At 47.5% G+C, this 18757-nt stretch overlaps 5 protein-coding genes across 5 annotated transcripts; all 5 read right to left on the bottom strand.

Moving 5' to 3' along the window:
* Positions 1 to 183: 183 nt before the first annotated feature.
* Positions 184 to 411, bottom strand: N7471_000607 (uncharacterized protein; the record flags this gene model as incomplete). The annotated part of the gene is made up of 1 exon (XM_057273328.1): positions 184 to 411. One exon carries the CDS (start codon positions 409 to 411, stop codon positions 184 to 186), a length of 228 nt encoding a protein of 75 aa, XP_057141507.1.
* Positions 412 to 1969: 1558 nt separating this feature from the next.
* On the bottom strand, positions 1970 to 3325 carry N7471_000606 (putative prefoldin subunit 1). The gene is made up of 3 exons (XM_057273327.1): positions 3097 to 3325; positions 2751 to 2917; positions 1970 to 2579 (listed from the first exon to the last, which is right to left on the bottom strand). The coding sequence occupies exons 1-3, from the start codon at positions 3124 to 3126 to the stop codon at positions 2411 to 2413; spliced, it is 366 nt and encodes a 121-aa protein (XP_057141506.1). The 5' UTR covers positions 3127 to 3325; the 3' UTR covers positions 1970 to 2410.
* A 1275-nt stretch (positions 3326 to 4600) lies between these two features.
* N7471_000605 (HMG-box domain-containing protein) lies at positions 4601 to 6291 on the bottom strand (the record flags this gene model as incomplete). The annotated part of the gene is made up of 3 exons (XM_057273326.1): positions 4601 to 5950; positions 6015 to 6077; positions 6130 to 6291. 3 exons carry the CDS (start codon positions 6289 to 6291, stop codon positions 4601 to 4603), a joined length of 1575 nt encoding a protein of 524 aa, XP_057141505.1.
* A 2335-nt stretch (positions 6292 to 8626) lies between these two features.
* On the bottom strand, positions 8627 to 9031 carry N7471_000604 (uncharacterized protein; the record flags this gene model as incomplete). The annotated part of the gene is made up of 1 exon (XM_057273325.1): positions 8627 to 9031. The coding sequence occupies one exon, from the start codon at positions 9029 to 9031 to the stop codon at positions 8627 to 8629; it is 405 nt and encodes a 134-aa protein (XP_057141504.1).
* Positions 9032 to 15754: 6723 nt separating this feature from the next.
* Positions 15755 to 18590, bottom strand: N7471_000603 (putative PHD finger domain protein; the record flags this gene model as incomplete). The annotated part of the gene is made up of 5 exons (XM_057273324.1): positions 15755 to 16957; positions 17009 to 17854; positions 17912 to 18131; positions 18198 to 18295; positions 18417 to 18590. 5 exons carry the CDS (start codon positions 18588 to 18590, stop codon positions 15755 to 15757), a joined length of 2541 nt encoding a protein of 846 aa, XP_057141503.1.
* Between the last annotated feature and the right edge of the window lie 167 nt (positions 18591 to 18757).

Here is an 18757-nt window from a genome sequence, read left to right as displayed (position 1 = left end):
GTATATATTACTTGAACTATGAACGTCTCGGTGATTTAACCAAGTGTCATATATTCGATCGACCTGACTACCTGGAAGATCTGCCGTCCTAACGGCTCGCACGGGTTAGACTTCTGCGTATTACACATAGGTTTGAATAGTAGAATGAGCGGGCCGGATCATTTCAGCCTCTAGACAGATGCATCAGGTCGGTGAGTCTTGAAAAGTCTCAATTCGAGGAATGGTTGAATATCTCCCACATCGAGATCGCGAGACGAATTGTTGTTCTTGTTCTTGAACGTGCGGCCACCCACCACGCATGTTGTACTTGTCCTTCTTGGTAGCCTCTGCAACGCGCCGGGAGGTGGTAGCTCGTAGGGTCATGCAAAGGTGAATGAGAGCATCGTAGCATCTTGTGGGCTTTCTTGTCATATTAGGTAGATGCGATCCTCAGCCAACGTCAAACTGGTTCTTCGCCATGACAGGTGTCGGATTAGGGCTGCTTGAAAGCTGCTTATATAAGGATGAGCGGATGCGGGGGCGTGCTCAATTTTACTTGGTCAAAAAGCGGCGAGAGATGAGCCAAAAAAAGGAAAGTTCATATCTGAGAACGTGATACCATCCATGGAATGCGACGATGAACCTGTGGACGAGGTCGGGTATTCCCGTGAGATCACCCATGGGCACCTGACTTCCGCACCTGACTTTCTTCTTTCTAGTTCCTACGTCACGTCTATGAACGCTCATATTTGACACCTAGACTTTATGTATCTAGTTCTCGAAGACCAGAATCTATGTATGTTGTACACAGCTGTGTGTGGGTCTACAGTACCTGGCTGTATCATTCTTTTGGCTACTATCCGAAGCCTCGCATTGTATACCTCAACTGCGTGGTTAACTGCACTCCCCAAACACTGTGCCAAGTGAAGTCCATAAAAAAACTGCACTGCTCGATATGTCTTCTATACTGTGCATTGACCGCATCTAACTTAAATCTTCCAGTTTTGACTGTAGAAGTACCAGGGCTCAAAACATGGGTACTACTATCCATATTCAGCCTTATATCCAACCTACATATATAAACGCCCCAACCCAAGCCACACCTAGAACAGGCCATCTGTCGAACAGTTACAGTGGCAAATGGTAAAAAAAACTATATTTGCATGTCAGTAAGTTGTACAACGTACTCTGTCGATCTCTAGCCCTAAAGCCAGGGAAACCCTGTCATTGCAATAACAGCGACAAGGGTACTTTCTCGCCCACTCAGCGGTCAGTCCGTGACTTGATACCAGTACTGCGAAGTTGCCACAATGAACAAGCCTATCACATGGTATTGTTCCACGAATTATGCGTCGTTAGTTCTGCTCCAGGAAATGAGTGGTTGTGTTCCCCAGATATACGTCATTTTTAATATACACAGTGGGGAAAACGGGCGTTGATGTAGCCTGGGCATTGAGATGACGCCAATGGCGTTAGTCTGGTAGCACATGAGAGCCCTGCAATGTACGATGTAGGTATGTTGTATATCATATAGTTACAATTATGCATGATTTTATGATTAATCTTTTTGCCCTCGGATCCTTCGAAAACCGTTGCAGATCTTGAAGTATAGTTTCGATTAGACCACCCTTGGCATATCAGCCCTACTAAATTGGCATTTGGGTGAGACACTGAAAATATTAGGGGTACCTAGGCACCTATATTGTATGCCGCATAATACTAACCAGGACGAGAATGAAGTAAATTTAACCGTGCTGCGCATTTGAGGACCCTTGCATCGCTGACAATGACAGGTGCAGCACGATAAGCTACTATCGGCCCCACAATGCGCTTTTTGAGAGGCAACTAGTACAACATAGTAAATTCTGGGATGTTGGCACCGGGACTACGTATTTCTCTCGATGGCCCTCTCCCGCTAGACGGCCGAAGATCAATCAATTCTTCATCAAGATTTAGGCATTGACAGAGAAATTATAGAAGGTGGAGGAGGTATATGCAAAGAGGTTATCATAGATACTATTTCCTCGCTTGATTCATCCAAAGATATTTTTTCAAACAGTAACTCCGGGTATCTAAGTCACCAGCCTGCAACCCAAGTATGTATAGTCGCCAGAATGTGACCAGGCCAGCCGGACATAGAAAGGCAAATATTTGTACCTTCCGTGCATCTCCCCCAGGCATAGTGTATCATATCCACACGTCAGCCTCGAGATAACGGCATCTTCAACCCATCCACCTGTGTCGCAGGTTCACCAGGAAGAAAAAGACAGAGCAAATCAGGCTTGTCTGTTCCTTTCTATTAAGATTTACATTCCTGGGAATCGCTGAACCTTTGGTATAAAGATACCACAATCAAGGATACCCCCCACATAGGATCCCCTCGCGTTCTCACGTCTTGCTCTCGTCTCATATTCTTATTTCAACATTTTGTTCACGACCTCCCACCAGACTTGAGAATCTGCTCCATGTTCTCCCGACTTTTCTGGTTTGTCGTCTCGTGATAGTGCAGCTTTTTCTCGAGGTTGGAGATCTCAGCGGTGGCCTCGCCGCTCTCGCGCGTAAGGCGCTTGTTGACTGTGTTGACGGGAACGTTGACGAACCTGGAACAGGGTGATAAGTCAGTCTCAGTTTCACGAAAAATGGGGCCAATGAGAAATTCCCCCGACTGTCTCCCTGTTTCGGGGTCGCAAAATTGAAAACAGGAAAAGAGACATGAAATAAATAAGAAACAAAAAGACAAGATAGGAAAAGAAAAAAACAAAAATGCTCACATTTTTCCGACGCCCTCGTAAACCCTCGTCTCGGAAGGCAACTCAGACAACTCCTTCGATGTAAGCTGTAGCATGCGGATATCGCGCTGCTTGGCCGTCATATGGGCCTTGGTGATACTGATCTGCTGCTGCGAGGCGATCGCGCGGGCCTCGATCTCCTGGAGTAGCTGTAGTTGTTGAAACAGTTAGCATTTGCACATCTTTATTGGAATTGACATCCTCAATCGGAAACCAGTGGGAGACAAAAGACTGAGTGAGACAGAATTGACTTGGCACACCACTTCCCCTAGCCATCTTCTCACAGTATCCGACCCAAAGAGGTGAATTTGAGCAGCTTGAGACACACCTTTTGGAGAGCTTCGTTGGGAATCGACATCTTGGCTGTGGATGTTGTCTTCGGAGCTTGAACGTGGTTGAGGGGTAGGAGGGGTGCGGAGAGAACGGGCGGAAGGGAAATTGTTTTGTTGTCGTGGACTCCGGATTAGTTATTTGATTTTCTTCCTGGAGTAAATGTGTATCGACCGATTTGGTTTTATTGAAACTGTCTCGCACGCGTGTCTCTGTGCAATGTCTTGATCAACAGAATCAATTCAACTTGCTCGGCGAGGCGTTTGGGGTCAAGGCGGTGGGTAGGCGGGGCGGTGGAGTATTGCCTGACTTAGGGCTCGGGGTATACGAGGCATACGAGAGATGTCGAGTCCCAGAGAAAAGCATGGAGTTTGTGCTGGACAAGACAGGCAGACGTATTTGTCTCTGCTATGTGTCTCTTTTGTTGAGAGGATCTAACTAGATTGGACCAAGATTGATGTCAGCCTTTCACACCGTATAAACTGCTGTCTAGGAAAGGCGAGCTTAACACGGGCTCAATGCTATCCAGAGCTCCTTGGGCGAGAAAAGAAAAAAGAAATAAAGAGGTCCTCCAGTGTTTAAGCCCCTTTAGCGTCTCTAGGTATTTCCCAGTAGAAATGGCATAATTACACATACATTTTGTGGTACCAAGCCCGTATAACAGATATTTTGGACTTGAATGGCTTCGTTCAAGGTGGACAATCCCAATCCAAGTCCTCATACATAAAGGGATCTAGTATTTTTTATTTAAGGAGAAAGATAAGTTTTGAAAATCTGGTAAATCCACAAAAATATGGGAAAGAACAGATTCATATTGCCCCATCGGGGCCTTCTAGAATATGGCAACCGCGCGCGAATCTCTCAAGTAGCGGTGTGATAGAGTGTGATAGAACGAGGCAGAAGCATATTTGATGCAATCCATGAGATCCGAGATCTCTAGGGAGGGATATCACTGCCATTTACAGTATAAAGTAGGAGTAATTACCAAGATGGCCCGTGTGGGTGCTATTCTAGCTGAGACAGGTGACAATCCACGCAACCTTTTACCTAATGTTTAATGCTTTCGAGATATGAAATAGAGAAAATTTGAATGGATATTTGAGTAGGTAAAATCAATCGCATGAAAAAGATCGCAATTCCCTCCAGTGAATCATTCCTTCGACATGAAATAACAGAAATCTAAAGACCTTAAGCGCCGAATCGGTTTCCAGGCAGATCGGAAAATCAAATGAAAATAAGACAAATACCAGATTGGGTGGCATGACAGTATGAAAAAGTAAAAGACCGAACCAAATAAATCATTCCTGGACCCCATACGCCTAAGCCCAAACTCCGTTTCCCACTGAGCTTTGTTTTGGAAAGCCCATCGGCGTGGCCAACGCTTGTTCGTGGTCTCATCCAGGAGTACAGAAACAAGATTGGTCAGCCCATATTCAATAACGTGGTAGACTTATGAAAGGCCATTGAGATAGCCATGGGCGTTGTTTGATTCTTGCCAGTGCTTAGTAGCTGTTGGAGTTGGGCTCAGCAGAGCACCACAACTCAAACTCAGCGCCAGTGGGGTCAGCCATGCTTTCATGGCGAGGCATATCCCACGATGAATCCCGGCCCTCAAGGCTCTGCATGCTGGGGAGGTAGGCAGAGGTCATGCTAGGATGAGCGTATGAAACGGTGCTAGGAGACATGGACGGCGCAGATGAGGCTGCGTAAAAGCCGGGTTGAGTCTCGTCAGCCCAGGTAGAGTATGAGCCAGGAGTGGCGGTGTAGGAAGGACCGGCCATGTTGGCAACTCCAGAAGACTCGCCGCCGTTGCTAAGAAGCCGGGGATCCATGTCGTGCATGGGGAGACCGTGGGTAATCTGAGGTTGGAGCAACTCGTGGTGAGCAGCACCAGGGAGCCCAGCAAGGGAAGAGCCATATCCCATATCCTGCTGGTTTGGGCTGATGGGGCGGTAATGCATGTCTCCACCGTAGGATTCGGAACCCTGTAGAGAGCTGGGCTGCATAATTGGGAGGCCACTTGGGTGGCTTGTGTTTTGCCAGGAGGGGTGAACATATCCAGGTGTTATCATGGAGTCGGGCCCAAAGGGCGAGGAATCCCGGCTACTATCGTAGTAGGTCTCTTCGAAGCTTTGGGACCGTGAGTGGGCGTAGGAAGACCCGCGGTACGCAGTCGATCCAAAGTCACTTTCCATGTCAGAGAAACCCCCTTCACCGGCGATATGTCCTGGCGTGAGCGAAGGAGAGCCGCTATCACGTCGGCTGTTGCTGGTTGGGGCTTTGTTAGGGGAGAACTTGTAGTCTGGATGTGTTGCGGCATGGTTGTCACGTTCTAACTTTGCCAGTTCTTCGTATTTTCGGCGAATCTCAATGGGCTCCATCTTCCAGCCCTGGCCCGCGATCTTTGAGACGATTTGATGGTTGTTCGCGCCCACTAGCCTCTTGGTGCGCTCTGCGTATGCAGATCGATAGAGCATGAAGGAATTCATGGGTCGAGAGATCTTCCCATTCTTCTTGCGAACCTCGTCCTGTCTCTCAAGAGCAGATCGAGACACCCAGGCGTCCATGTCTTTGATAGGAGTAGTGTGAAAAGATTCAGTAAGTTGACTGATGGGTCCATCGAGCTTGATACCTGAATCGGAGAGTTCTCTCCGGTTACGTTGGCGTCGCTGTCTGGCTGCCCTTACTGGTGTTGCCCTGGCTGGTGCTTCCCTGCCTGATGCTTTGGCACGAGTGCTCGGGGACTGTGACCAAGATGACGAAGGGGTCATCATGGTAGGTGACCCCATTGGGATGTAATCTTCATCAGATACCGGAGGAGGCGTGGTGGCCTGGGTACCAGACATCCCAATCTGATTTTACGTATCTTGGTCAGTCTCAAGCGCAGTCAAATGGCAATATGGGAGTCGAACTTACCGATTGAGGAGGCATGTTGTGAGGAAAACTGGGGGCGGTATAGAAAGGAGGAGTACCGTAGTGCTAGGATGGTTAGCATTACTATCAGGCAACAGCCAGAAGACAAGAGACTCACGATTTCTTGGGGGTGACCACTGTTGATTTCGTCACTAGGAATCTGCATGTTGATGCACACAGGTCGGTACGCTCCAGGGCCTTGGAAGGACTCTTCAGGCAAAGTATGTCCGTCTGTGGACTGGGGAGGCGTAGGAGGAATGGGTCTTGCCACCAAAGTCATTGTTGTAATCTTTTAGACCCTGATAGACAAGATAAAAAGATAAGCTGATACAGGTTGAATCGCCAGAAAGCTAGTCCAGCGAGAGTAAAGAAGAGAAAGAGAATTTCCAGAAAGAGAAAAGAAGTGGAAGAGATGTAGAATAAAGATATTCTCTGCTGTCCTACCCAGATGGTGGGTTTGTCTTGCAGTTGAGCTCCCCTGAAAGAGAGGTCTCAAACACGACTGCAGATAAGTCTGCTGGCAGGTGAGACAAACACTGCAACAATCCAATTGGATGAAGTTGTGAATGTATGAAAGTAAGTGTGAAGGTAACTAAGTATGAAGATCAAGTGGATATGTGGATTCAAGTTCAAAGGATTTGAGAGACAAAAAGCCAAAGACGTGGAGATTGAAGATTTGTAAATTGGGCAGGTCTCGAAATAAATAGAGTAGCAGAGGGGAGAAGAGACGATACGCAAACACCCAGAGGCTGAAACTGACTCAAGAAGAAGGCCTGGAATACAATCCGCATGGCGTGGATCTATTTCTCTTGGTTGGTGGTTAGTGCCGTTTTTTTTTAGGTATATAATATTAATAATTATTTATGATTTATGATTATTATTATTTTATTTTAGCGTTTATTTTATTTCCATTTTCTTTATTTTCTTTATTTCATTTCCATTTTCTTTTCTACTCTAAATCTGGTGGAGGCGTTCATGTAGCAGATTGTTTACCTTTTTGGTCCTAGTCAGATCTGCTATTGGCCTGATATGCACAATTTTCTATTGGTTTTCCATTTTTCCATTCACTGTCTATAATAGTTTGATGGATATGGCACATATCTTGTTACACCCTTCACGTATCCCAGCAATATCTCAAACATCTAGTCTTTGTGCCAATTTGGGAGAACTACAAATAGATTAGAGAGAAAGAAAAAGGTTCGGAGGATTGACGATGTACCGAATAACCCCGGCAAGAGAGTCCACATAGTCTCCAGTATGGAGCCATTGCACTGGAAGGGCAAACCATAGACCTGTAAAAACTTTCCAGCGCCCGATACCCGGGGATGCAATAGGCCAGATTAAATGGCAAATGGAAAGGAGACATCTGGAGCCGGGGTAAGAGGGGCTCAGATATCAGGTGCTTGGGAAATGGCATAGTGTGATCTTAGCTTAGATGCAGGGTCGTTGGAATATTTTCTTTTCTTTTTCTAATATTTGTTTTTGGGTATTTTCTATACCTCTCGACACTTTGACATTTGGAAAAAGCAATCACGGGGAGGTGTATAGAAGATGTAAGTATCCAGAATGATGCTAGCTTGGAGAGAAACCGGAAAATGAAGCACTAAAAGCATGTAGCTCGTTGCTGTCAAGCGCGGTATACTGATATTGTATAACACCCTCAAATGGAGACGTCTAAATAACTTAGTACAACTAGGGTAAAGCTAAGCCTGCAAGACATGCTAAGGATCATAACAATACTAGTCACAACCACTGGTTATTAGATCGATTAGGTCGTCTCCTTCGTAGCGAGTCATGAATGACCCTTTCTAGTAGAGAAGTATATCCCACGGTTCAATCAATCGAGCGATGGAACTAGTTCCCCTCAAATTCCCCAGATAGCTTGCTCAGATCGTCAACCATGGATTACTATACTGAAAAAGGCAACAGTCTTGATAGTTGGTTCGTAATGTTGGGTCCGGGGACTCGGGGACTCGGGGGGCATTTTTCCCTTTTCCCTTTCTAACATATTCATAATTATTAATGTCAGGGAGTGTCGAGGTCTGAGCTTCGGGGGGAAATCTGGCCCCGTCCTATCGCGGCTGTAGTGGAGTATGTGGACCCCTGCTGATCGACGGTAACTTGACATCGGTTCCAAGGCCGAAAATGATGTCGTGACCAGAAAATCGACTGGAAGTCCAGTGCGCCACATCGATTCTGATTGGCCGGGCCCCGCCGGGGTGATGTATCCGGCAAAGGCCCGAGCCAGGAATGGTTGAATTAAATATTGGCACTGGGGCATTTTCGGGGCGTGACCTGCCGTGCCCTCATTTATACCACTTCTCGGGTTCCCTTCTGTGGATACTCCCCGGCTCGTGCCATATCAACTACATAGATGGTAGATTTGGACTTTCAGACTTTAACTTGCACGGCAACGCCGAGCTATACTTTGTAATGCTCGATGTTGGACATCGGCTTGTCCAGTTCATCTCTAGATTCATCGGTGTCAAATGCACCCAACGCCACAGGAAGTCATGAACTCATTGAACTCTTTGAACTCGACAACCCTGGAAGATCTCCCCGACAAATGTTGTCGAGCCCTCGCCACTACTCTATACATGCACGGCGGTTCGCGCTTACTCGGGGACATACAACCAGATCAAGACTAGCAGATCCGGATTTGGGGTGGATACTGCTTTGACTGTGCCCCTCTCCAGGCCACCAAGATAGGTCACTGGGTACAAGGATGTTTCCAAAGATTGGATGTGGCTGTTTACGATGTACGGTGAGAGACCAACCAAGCCCTGCAGTTCTTTTAGAAGGGACTGTCCTTCCTCGTGGACTGGCTCGTAGCCCGTTAGGATGTTGGACGCAGGAACCAGCCACGTTCTTGCATGGATCTCATTGCGTTGAAGTCTTGGCCATGCATGTTTTTCTTTGTTTGCCCCTGCACCCTGTCCTTGTCGGGCACTCGAAAATCGCCTAGAGGGACGCAGAATGTCAATCAATTGCTGTAATGATGGAGAACGTGCAGATGCCATGTTTGATCTACGAACTGTTGGAGGGCTGAGACCTGCATTGCATGTCCATGTGGGTTGCCCCTCGCTCAAAAAAAGGTGGGGAGTCCATACAAGCCTGCGCTTTGAGCTTATCTTTTCTTTTACTTTTTTTTATCCCCCAACATGGCCCTGTCAGATATCTTGTAAGCATCTTATTCGTCCTGGTCCATGTGTCTGGACGCTATGGGGCTGAGGCAAAACGTATTCCATTCCTCGTGTTTTGAAAGATTAAAGCGATCAAAGAAATACAAACATGTAACATTAAGAGGGCAACAAATCTCTTTTCACCGACTCGGGGGCATCGGGAAAGATGGCCAAACTCAGTTGCTGGTGCTCCGTATACCGAACCCAATTCGATAGTCGAAATACCTCACCAATGCCCTGTCCTTGAACTCCTGTAGCTGGTACTCATCAGAACTTAGCTTTGACGCAAGTGCATATCCTCAAATTACAAATTCCTGGGACCAAAGCTGAGGGATCAATACTCCGTGGAATATTCTCCGCCGCACCGGGGGAGTATCATCAGTAGCAATAGCCAAGAGCTCTGTCAACCGGAGTTCCCAACTTCCGAATCACATTTCTAAAAGAGGCAAACGGTGTCCACAAATGAGGTGCTCGAGCCTTTGAGCCACTGCTGCAACAGGCTGCGCATTCACGAACTCTGCTCTAAGAAGTATGAACCAGATTGACAGCCAGGATCACCCCGCTCAAGCCCCCACTGATTTTCTTCGAAGGCCTTCTAGAAGGTCGATGCCTCGACAGAAGAGGGTAAGCTCCAACTCTAATACTCAGTTGGTCGCAGTTCAGTCTGCTGACTCGACTGCTTTAGGATTGCACAAAGCGCACATATCTCCGCCGTCTCACTGCTAAACGGCGGCGTTTCATATAGGTCGTTCTCTTTCACCCCCTGATCGCCTGTTCAAGTGTTTCGAGTGTTTCTAAAGATATCTTCGTTTCAAGTTAATCTTACCACGTTCATTGTTGATGCTATTTTCGTAGTAACAGCATGAGAGAAAGAGAAAGAAGGTCCAGGGGACTGATCAGTATCATGTGGAAGGAGATCTACATTTGATAATGAGGACCAGCATAAAAAAGGAGTGAAGGGACTGAACTCAGCAACTTTGTTACTCACATGCTTATTCGAGGCCACCTGGGCATGTTCCCCGATGGGCCCCGATACCCCGATACCCTGAACCCTGTAGTCCCTCCTAGTCATACACCTTTTGCAGGGGCCCCGGTTGACATGGCCGAACCAACCGAATATGGTAGTTGCTGTTGTTATCTTGCGATCTGCTTGGCTTTACCTAACAGCATAGTCGACTGTGAAAGGGTCTTTCTGCTTTCGTGTATGTATCTAACTTCGAGTGTAGCTGCTTTCGATCATTGCCACGAACGCTATGCCACCTGTTCAATGGGTTCATACTACCCAATTGCAAGTGTATCTGCCGACACCCAAAGTCCCAGTCTACGGCTTGCGGTCAGGCCGCGCCGGGGAGAGAGAAGAAGCGGGGAGGAGACCGAAATTGACAAACCAAGAAGGACAAAAAGTAGTTGGACCGGAATTGACCAGCCATAAATCACGCGCAAACGGCGGATCGCCATTCGGCGTTCAGCCGTGGACCGTGATGTCTTCGAGCCCCATAAAGCCTAACTCTACCCTATCAAACCCTAACCTTGACAAACTACCGAGTAGTAGTATCTTTAAAAGTACCAATAAATAACTCTAGAACGGCAGTCAAGCGACGATTGACATGGGTGAGTGAGATGGTGGGATCGGATTTGTGTTGCCAATTCCCAGACCGCCACGAGGAATCTCTTGCGCAACCCCGGAACAGCCCTGGAGCGACTAGATTAGATTTGTTAGCGATATATACCAGGGTCTGATGCGCTTGCTGCCCAAAAAGGAGAAAGCGCAGCTTGAAATAACCTGCAGGCCTCAGCCAAAATATAGCGGTGTTCTCAACCAACAGTTAGATTTCCTCGCTATTGGTTCAAGACTGAGACCGTTGACGGTTTATCTGCCAGAATGCGCACGGGCGACAGAGCTATGTAAATGCAGCTTTTGAGCTGGCGCACTTCATGCTCGGTAGATGCATACCTTTTGTCCCTGCGCCATTTTTGTGCTGTTGCGCTTAACCTGTTGCGGTTAATGTATAGAAGTCATGTTATCATGTTTATCCTTACAACCAACGTTGAATACACGTCTTCGTTTCTTCCCCTCTCTTCTCTCTCTCTCTCTTTTTTTATACTTTTTCTTTGGTTAATCCCCACTAGCTTTGCATAGTGGCAGTAACGGGCGTCGATCGTTATATCGACGATTTGGGGAATAGACTTTCCCTCCCCCCGAGCCCCTCAGATGTGGAAAGTTGATATGTGTGATTTGGCTGTCACAACTCTAACGCCCGACGACCCGTTCTTTGGAGACCGGACTGCCCGAAACGCCAGGCGTGGTTCTTGTTTATTAATCAACTTGTATAGACTGATGTTCACTTGTATTGTCCAAGATCGGTCGAGAGGGTACCGTGTTTCCTACGGGAAGCAAACCCCGAGACGAGGAGAGAGGTGTTGGAGAGAGTTTGGGGAAGATATCTGGAGTATTTGGAGAAATATGTCGGAGATACCAGATTTAGTTTCTCGGATCCGACCTTCTCTTTTTGTCTCTTCTCCATAGAAAGAATACTAGATTTGGATTCTAGGTACCAACGTTCTCTTTTCTCTCATCTCCATGGTCAATATACATTTTCCACCCTCAGAATTACCTGAAGTCAACAATTACAACCTAATGGTCAGAAGCTAGTCGGAGGAAGCAGGACCCGAGTCAGTCATAATACAAAAACTACTATGGACTGACTCTTTTGTACTAATCCGTACCCCAGGCCGTACTAACCTTGGAAGAACCTAGCTCCATCTACCCAGGACCCTGGTCGGCTTGGCTTTCGGTCACCTGTTCAGATATCCGCGGACATCGTTCATCTCCGGACCACCAGTAGCCCTACTTTGTACAATGTACGTTGTCCAGATATGAACAGATCGGCGAGGAGAGTTACTCAATTTGATCAAATAACGGCAAGTCAGAGCTTTATAGTTTACCGAAAGCTCCATACATGAGCTCCATTACATGATCCAGGCGAATCGGAGGCCTGTGGGAAGAGTTAGAGAGGGCGAGGCCAGCCGAGTCAGACGAGGCAAGGGCAAGAACGAAGATCGTGGGTACCAGAGTTTCGCGCGACGTACAACATATGTGATAGTCACTCTCCCGTCACATCCAACGGTGCCTTGACTATTGCTCCACCTCTGCGGGTATCGGTGCACTATAAGTGGTTTATTACGCGGGATTTCGGCTGTCTCCGGATTCTCGTGTACCTTAGGTAGGAGTTTCGCTGATTTCTAATCAAGAAAACACAGAAATAACACGGGATACGAGGAATGCTATACGCGCCAAGAGAAATTAATGACTGCCTTGTCACGAAGCATCCTGGTTAATACCCAAACGGAAGTGGGAACCCCGATCTTCAATTTGTACGGAGTAGAACGGGTTGGGTTCCTAGTTTGGTCTGGTGAATATGAGGGTGGGGGGAAAGATGAAATAAATGCAGGGAGTTGGGTCTTGAAGCAGTGACCAGTGCTTGGTATAGTATCTAAGCTCGTTTATGATATACTTATATGGATATAGGTATGGAAGTAGATGTTGTACCTGATCTATGCATATGGTGGAGTACTCCATACTTGGATCCAAAAAAAGAGATCTCCCAAAGCCGAATGCAATTGTCTTTCCTTTCGTGTCAAGGAGACTAGCCTATAGTGGGGGTAAATAGTCGCCTGTGGCCACCCGGGTCTGAGACTGAAATTGACGCGGTTGACAAATGCTTCCCAAGCCAAGATCCCATTCCACTAAACATTCTTACAACGTTGTTGTAGGTTTCCCTTCTTCCCACTTCGTGATTTATAGTCATGACGTCTATATTCCTGAAACCATAAACCTCTATCAACTTTCCCCCATATCCATAGCTATAATACAATAATATAGTTATTTCTAAAGCACTCCCAGTCCAGACTGAACCCTCCAGTAGCGTGGGAGCCGGCAGCACCACGGGTGGCCGGGCCAGTCTCCGGAACTCTACTCTCCCTATTTTTCCCACTTTTTATATTTCTACATTTCTGACAAGAGGCTATGAGCTGCATAAGTGGAGAAAAAAGGCAAAAAAGCTCGGATCATGATCGTGTCTGCCGTGTAAACCTAATAATATGCCTATATACCGTACTTAGATTGCCCTAAGCCTATTCTAGCCACGTCAGGAGTCTGAAAGGAGTTACGGAGTATCCAGTGTGGAGTAAATTCGGAGTCTAGAGTAACGTATAATCTAAAATCTCTCTAGATCCCGAAATGAAGCCCGCGACTATTTTCTGATTGGATTAGTGAGCTTCATTTTAATAGCTAATCATTGCCCTCCAATTACTATGTATGGAGTACGTGCCCGTTAGTCTCGGCTCTCGGCCACTAATAGTTAGGCGAACTAAGTCATATTTGTATGCCTACGCTACTGAGACATACTAATTAATAAGATAGGGCGGGATTTGGATTCATGGTCGCTCCGTACGTCGTAGATATCTTCGATTTGGTTTGAATATACCATTGGAACGTGCATATGTAGTTACCTAGTTCCACACAGATCTGATCTTGTTCAAGTTCGGGAGAGAACCATGGTAAACAGGTGGGGGAAATGACATTTACATTCATATTCACCTTCACCTTCACCTTCACATTCGTCCGAATCGGCGGACCTTGCGGATCTTGCGGATCTTGCGGGGTTTGCCGACGATATTGTGCTCTTATGGTGTACAAACTCACTTGTCTTGGTCTCATCTCCTAAATTCCTCTTTTTTGGAAGTCTTTTTTCTAATTTTCATCATTTATCCTTAATTTCTCCTACGTAGCCTAAGTAAATCCAATATCCCTTCCCAAGCCCCCTTTTAGAGTGAAATTATGACAGCAACATGACAGGACGGCAGATCAACTAGTTATCCTGTTTTCCAAACTCCAATTGCCGTGAGATAGGGGGAAGGTGGGGGCAGATGAGCATGCAACTAACGCTATGCAAGTTAGTGCATGATCTACATCGATCGTCTCCATTTAGCGCCGGGGACAGTCGCTCGCAAGTAGTATGTAAGTTGACTGCGCCGTATGCTAGACCCGACAGAGTAGGCTAGATGCTATTGCTGTACTTTTGCCAACGGGTTTACTAGCTTTTTGTAATATATCTACAGTAGCCGTGGACGGAGTACGGAGTACGAACTCCGTACTATCGTGAACTTTGACCCTGCTCATCGGGAATCTACCTAATACAACTAATACCCTTGCAAAGTGGGACATTGCGACGGGGGCCGGGAAGACGTTCTTTTATTTCTCCTTTTTTATTATCATTATTATTATTATTCTACTCCGTAGCCGATCCCTATGTTCTATTGTTTTTACGAGCGAAATGAGACATTCAATAAAGAAGTGGCATAATATGATTGAGAGACAGGGGCTAGGGATAAAAGGTTCAAAGGCTGCGAGCCGCTTTCGTGTCATACAGGGATGTAGGTAGTATGCAGCTCGGTATGTCACCAGACGCATACGGTTGGCTGTTCAGCTGGGCAGGACTGCGTTTGGGCATTGCATTTGTAGCCAGGGGTATATATCGATCGACATATAGGTCAATTTCGATATGGATGAGGCATAATACTTTTGTGTTGACTACCACGTTCTTTTAGATGGACGGTAGGATATGCGCAGCCAACTTGTAGGGAATAGATGTTGAAGTGGTTTATTTGATCAACTGGAATGGTTTACAATAGGTTAAGCCATAAGCATTGGGGACAGTGCTTTGTGTATGTTGTTCTACTACCTGGACAAGGGGCTGCAAATATATAGATCTTGAATGTATATCTTGACCTTGTCCAAAGATTTCCCATCTACTCTTTTATGAATTCCATCAACCATCAAGTAGTTCAAGATCGAAATCAAATAACATTGTCTATTAGAGTACACATGTCCTCGCCCACCAAAACAATGGTCCAGGGCCAACCATCTGAAAACGCCGCTTGAGTCCCCATCTCCCCATCCATCTTGATGTATTGTAAAACAGGAAAGAACAAAACAAAGGGGTTCAAAACGCCAACCCACCAGTCTCAGGCAGCTCCAAAGAGAATCGAAGGAATATTCCCCCGAGACAGAGCCCTGACATCAACGACAAAGGGAAAACTCGTTATCAAAACACGGTACTTCAACAAGGTTTGACTGCAATAGCAGAACTTTTGGGAAAGGCAAAGAAAGAACAAAAGAACATGAGCGTCTGTCAGGCCAATAAGACTTCTTTTGGCAGATTTTGAGATTCGATGCATGACATGTCGTCTTCAGGGAAAATGACTCCGGATCGCCTGGAAAAGTATACCCGGATGGATACCATTTGCGCACAATGATCCACTCGTGCAACGTTCTGAAGAAGCTAAAACAGACGTCGAAAAGCAGTGTGAAAGCACAGGTCACATCTGCTCAAAATGCACTGCAGTACAAGTTGTGGGTTCGGATTCCGGTGGTGAGTTCAGGGTGTATCCAAAACGGTGATCAGATGTTTGCAAACTCAAAAAATGGGGCCAATAGAAAGGGTATTTGAAAAAAAAAATAAAAAAATCACATGCTGTTCACACTGTTGCGCTGGAGATTCATTGGTTTTGGCCATTGCTTTCGCGCTGAGGCGAAGGAACAGGGTCAGGGTACTGAGACATGGTCCCAGAGGCCAAGGGAGGAATGCGATTCAGCGATGGCGATGACATCAGATGCTGGCCATTGCCCTGGTAGTGGTGGGCCTGGTGTAGCATTGAAGCATTCTCTCTCTGTCGGCGTTCCTCTTGCTCAGGAGTCATGCACTTGACAGGCGGGGGAATCGGAGCATCTGGAGAGCTACGGCCCATGAGCTTCGGGCTCGGCTCCAGTCTGCGGATGGGCGGCAGGACTGGTGCGCCTGCCATGCCACTGCCAGTAAGAGGACGAGGTGACTGCTTAGTTGGGCTAATCCCCGACATAGCCATGCCGTGAGAACTTTGAGGAGGTGAAGAGTGGTTGCCGTTGGGCGTCGCGGCAGAGAAAGACGGGTAGTGGCTAGACATCGACGGCGTGGCTGCATGACCTGACTGCGGACGCGGAGTCTCGAAAGAACCCCACGGAGATGGTGTATGGCTTGGAACAACAGGCGGGAAGCCTGCAATAGGGCCAACATCAGGGTTGCCCTGTGTAGGTGACATAGATGGTTGATTTTGGACAGGACTTTGGGCAGCGTGAGAGGAAGGCCGCACAGGGAACGATCCAACGGGGGGAAGATGAGGAGCTGGTTGTGTAGGCAGAAAGGAGTGTTGAGAGGAGGATGGCCGCGGGTGCTGCTCCATAGTGGCATGTAGCAAGCCATTCATGCCCTTTGGTGGAGAAAATGGTGGACGAGGAGGGCTTGAAGATGGAAGGTGAGTGTGATCTGTGTGATGGACCCGGCGCTGGGGAGACGGAGGAGGATAGAAGTTGCCATGAGCAAGAGCGGACGAGTGTAGAGTAGGTTGTGTTCTTGAGGGTTCGTTTTGAATATTGGATAGAGCCAGGTGTGACTTCTTCACAGGCGAGGGCGGAGCATGGCCTTCGTCACCCTCTAACTTATACTTCTTACTGGCTGGAGGAGCAGCTGAAGGAGATGCTGAGGCGCTGACCCGGAATTTAAGGGGTGGAAGTTTGGGCCTGTTGGCGTCTTCTTCTTTTTGCTTGCAGTCTTTGCAGACAAAGTGAAAGTTTTCCTTTTCGGCCGCTTCCTGTGAAATACCAAGACACTTGCTATGCTGCCAAACATTGCATTTTTCGCAGGCAACACTGTGACTTCCATCATCCTAGGAAAATGTTAGATTAAGGCTGCCACGTGTTTGGAAACTGAAACTCACCAAGTTCTCGCCATACACTCCACAACCAGAGCAATCAAAGACCCACTGGTCATCTTGGGTAAGTCCTGCCAGGTTCTTCTGGGACTTCTCCAGGTCAGCCTGGAGGTTTCGGGCAGACACCCGGCTTTCACCCCTATCAATTCTTTCTTGTTCTTCCGCGATCCTTTCTAGCTCCGCCTCGTGTAGCAGTCGCTTCTGTTCACGGTCTCTGATGCGGTGCTCACGAGTCATTGTACGCGACTGTCGATCTTCTTCAAGCTGGTGTTGTCTCGCCTGCTCCTTACGAGCCTCGGCCAGGTCGTTTTCACGCTTTTGGGCGGCTTCAGCAGCATCTCGATCCTGCCGTTCTTTTTCTTCCTTGGCGGCGAGTCGACTGGACCTCTTCGCTCCTGCGACAAGCTGCAGATTCAAAAGCTCCTTTTCACGCTTCTGGCGCTTGCGCTGCTGCGCTTCCTCTGCCTTCTCGAGGATAGGTAGGACATGCTCAACAATGCTATCGCGCAGGTATTTCTCGTCCGCGTCCTTGGTTTTTTGGAGTGTCTCCAAGAAAGCCTGGTATTCCTCAAGTGTGACAGCCACACACTCCCACTTGAAAGGGTCTTCAGCAAAGGCCGCGACGGCACTTGCATCGTTGGTATCCTTGCTCTCCTCGTCGGAACCCTCTTCCGCCGCTGCTGTAGAGGTACGCTTTGACGTTCTTGATACTCGAGAAGACCGGCTCTTTGCCTTCTTCTTGGGACGATGAGGAGGGGGAGGGGGAGGTGGGTCGGTGCGACGGTAAAGACGATTGTCGTCTAGGACATAGTATGAACGCCCCTCGCGGTCCCAGCCAAATTCTTCAATACGCTGGGGAAGGTCAGTTTGCGATAATTAGGAGTGAAAGGTATACAAGAGATAGCTTACCCATTCTGTCTGTTCCGTTTCCTTCTTTTCGGGCATCTTGTCGCGAATGCGGTCCGCGTTCCAGAATGTCCATATCGTCAGCTGGTGGAGGACACGGATCTTGGTGAAAACATCGAAATACAAGAACTTATTTGGTTCTTCATCGTGGCCGAAGGGATTAGTGGTATTAGGTGCTTTCGCATTGTACTGGCGTCGGGTGTATTCATCGAAATTGTCGAATCTGCGAACACAGTAGTGTCAGTGAAACTGCCCGGGATAGCCAAAAAACGTGTTCCAGTATACATACGTAAGACCGCGATGCGACGAAATCCACTTGAGGAGACACAATCCAATCTCCAGTAGTTTATGAGAGGGCTCAGGTTTGAGGCATTCGACTTCTAGGTCCTAGCGTGGGGCAAAAGAGATCAGCGATAATTCAATCAAGTGAGATGTGGATGTGTGTCGTCTCATCAATGCGACACGAAGCGCACATTGATCTCATCCCAGACGATGCTAATAAACATACCTCAATCCCAAACTCCTCGTCAATCTTCATGACCTGGCCAAAGATGGCAATGTATTGCATGAGGCTGGCAAATGCCCAGTTGCTCCTGAGCTGTGAGAGCAAACCAGGCTCTCCTGGTGCCTGTTGCTCGGCCGCCGGGGCGACCTCGGAGTGGGTGCGCTTTCGCGATCCCATCGCGGCGGGACAACCGTTCAGGCCGGTTTTCTTAGAGGTGTCCAATGAGGGGGTTCACTTGAATGGAACTTGGGCGGAGATGAAAGCCAGAGAGTGTCTAACTTTCAAATGAGAAATTCGAGCGTGAAAATTGAAAAAAAATACCTAAGAAATATGAAGATTGAGTC

Source organism: Penicillium samsonianum (genome assembly GCF_028829775.1).
Source record: "Penicillium samsonianum strain IBT 33392 chromosome Unknown utg000001l_segment0_segment0, whole genome shotgun sequence".
NCBI classification, from domain to species: Eukaryota; Fungi; Ascomycota; class Eurotiomycetes; order Eurotiales; family Aspergillaceae; genus Penicillium; species Penicillium samsonianum.
Note: the sequence above shows the minus strand (reverse complement) of the source record. Positions and strands in the feature narration are given on the sequence as shown.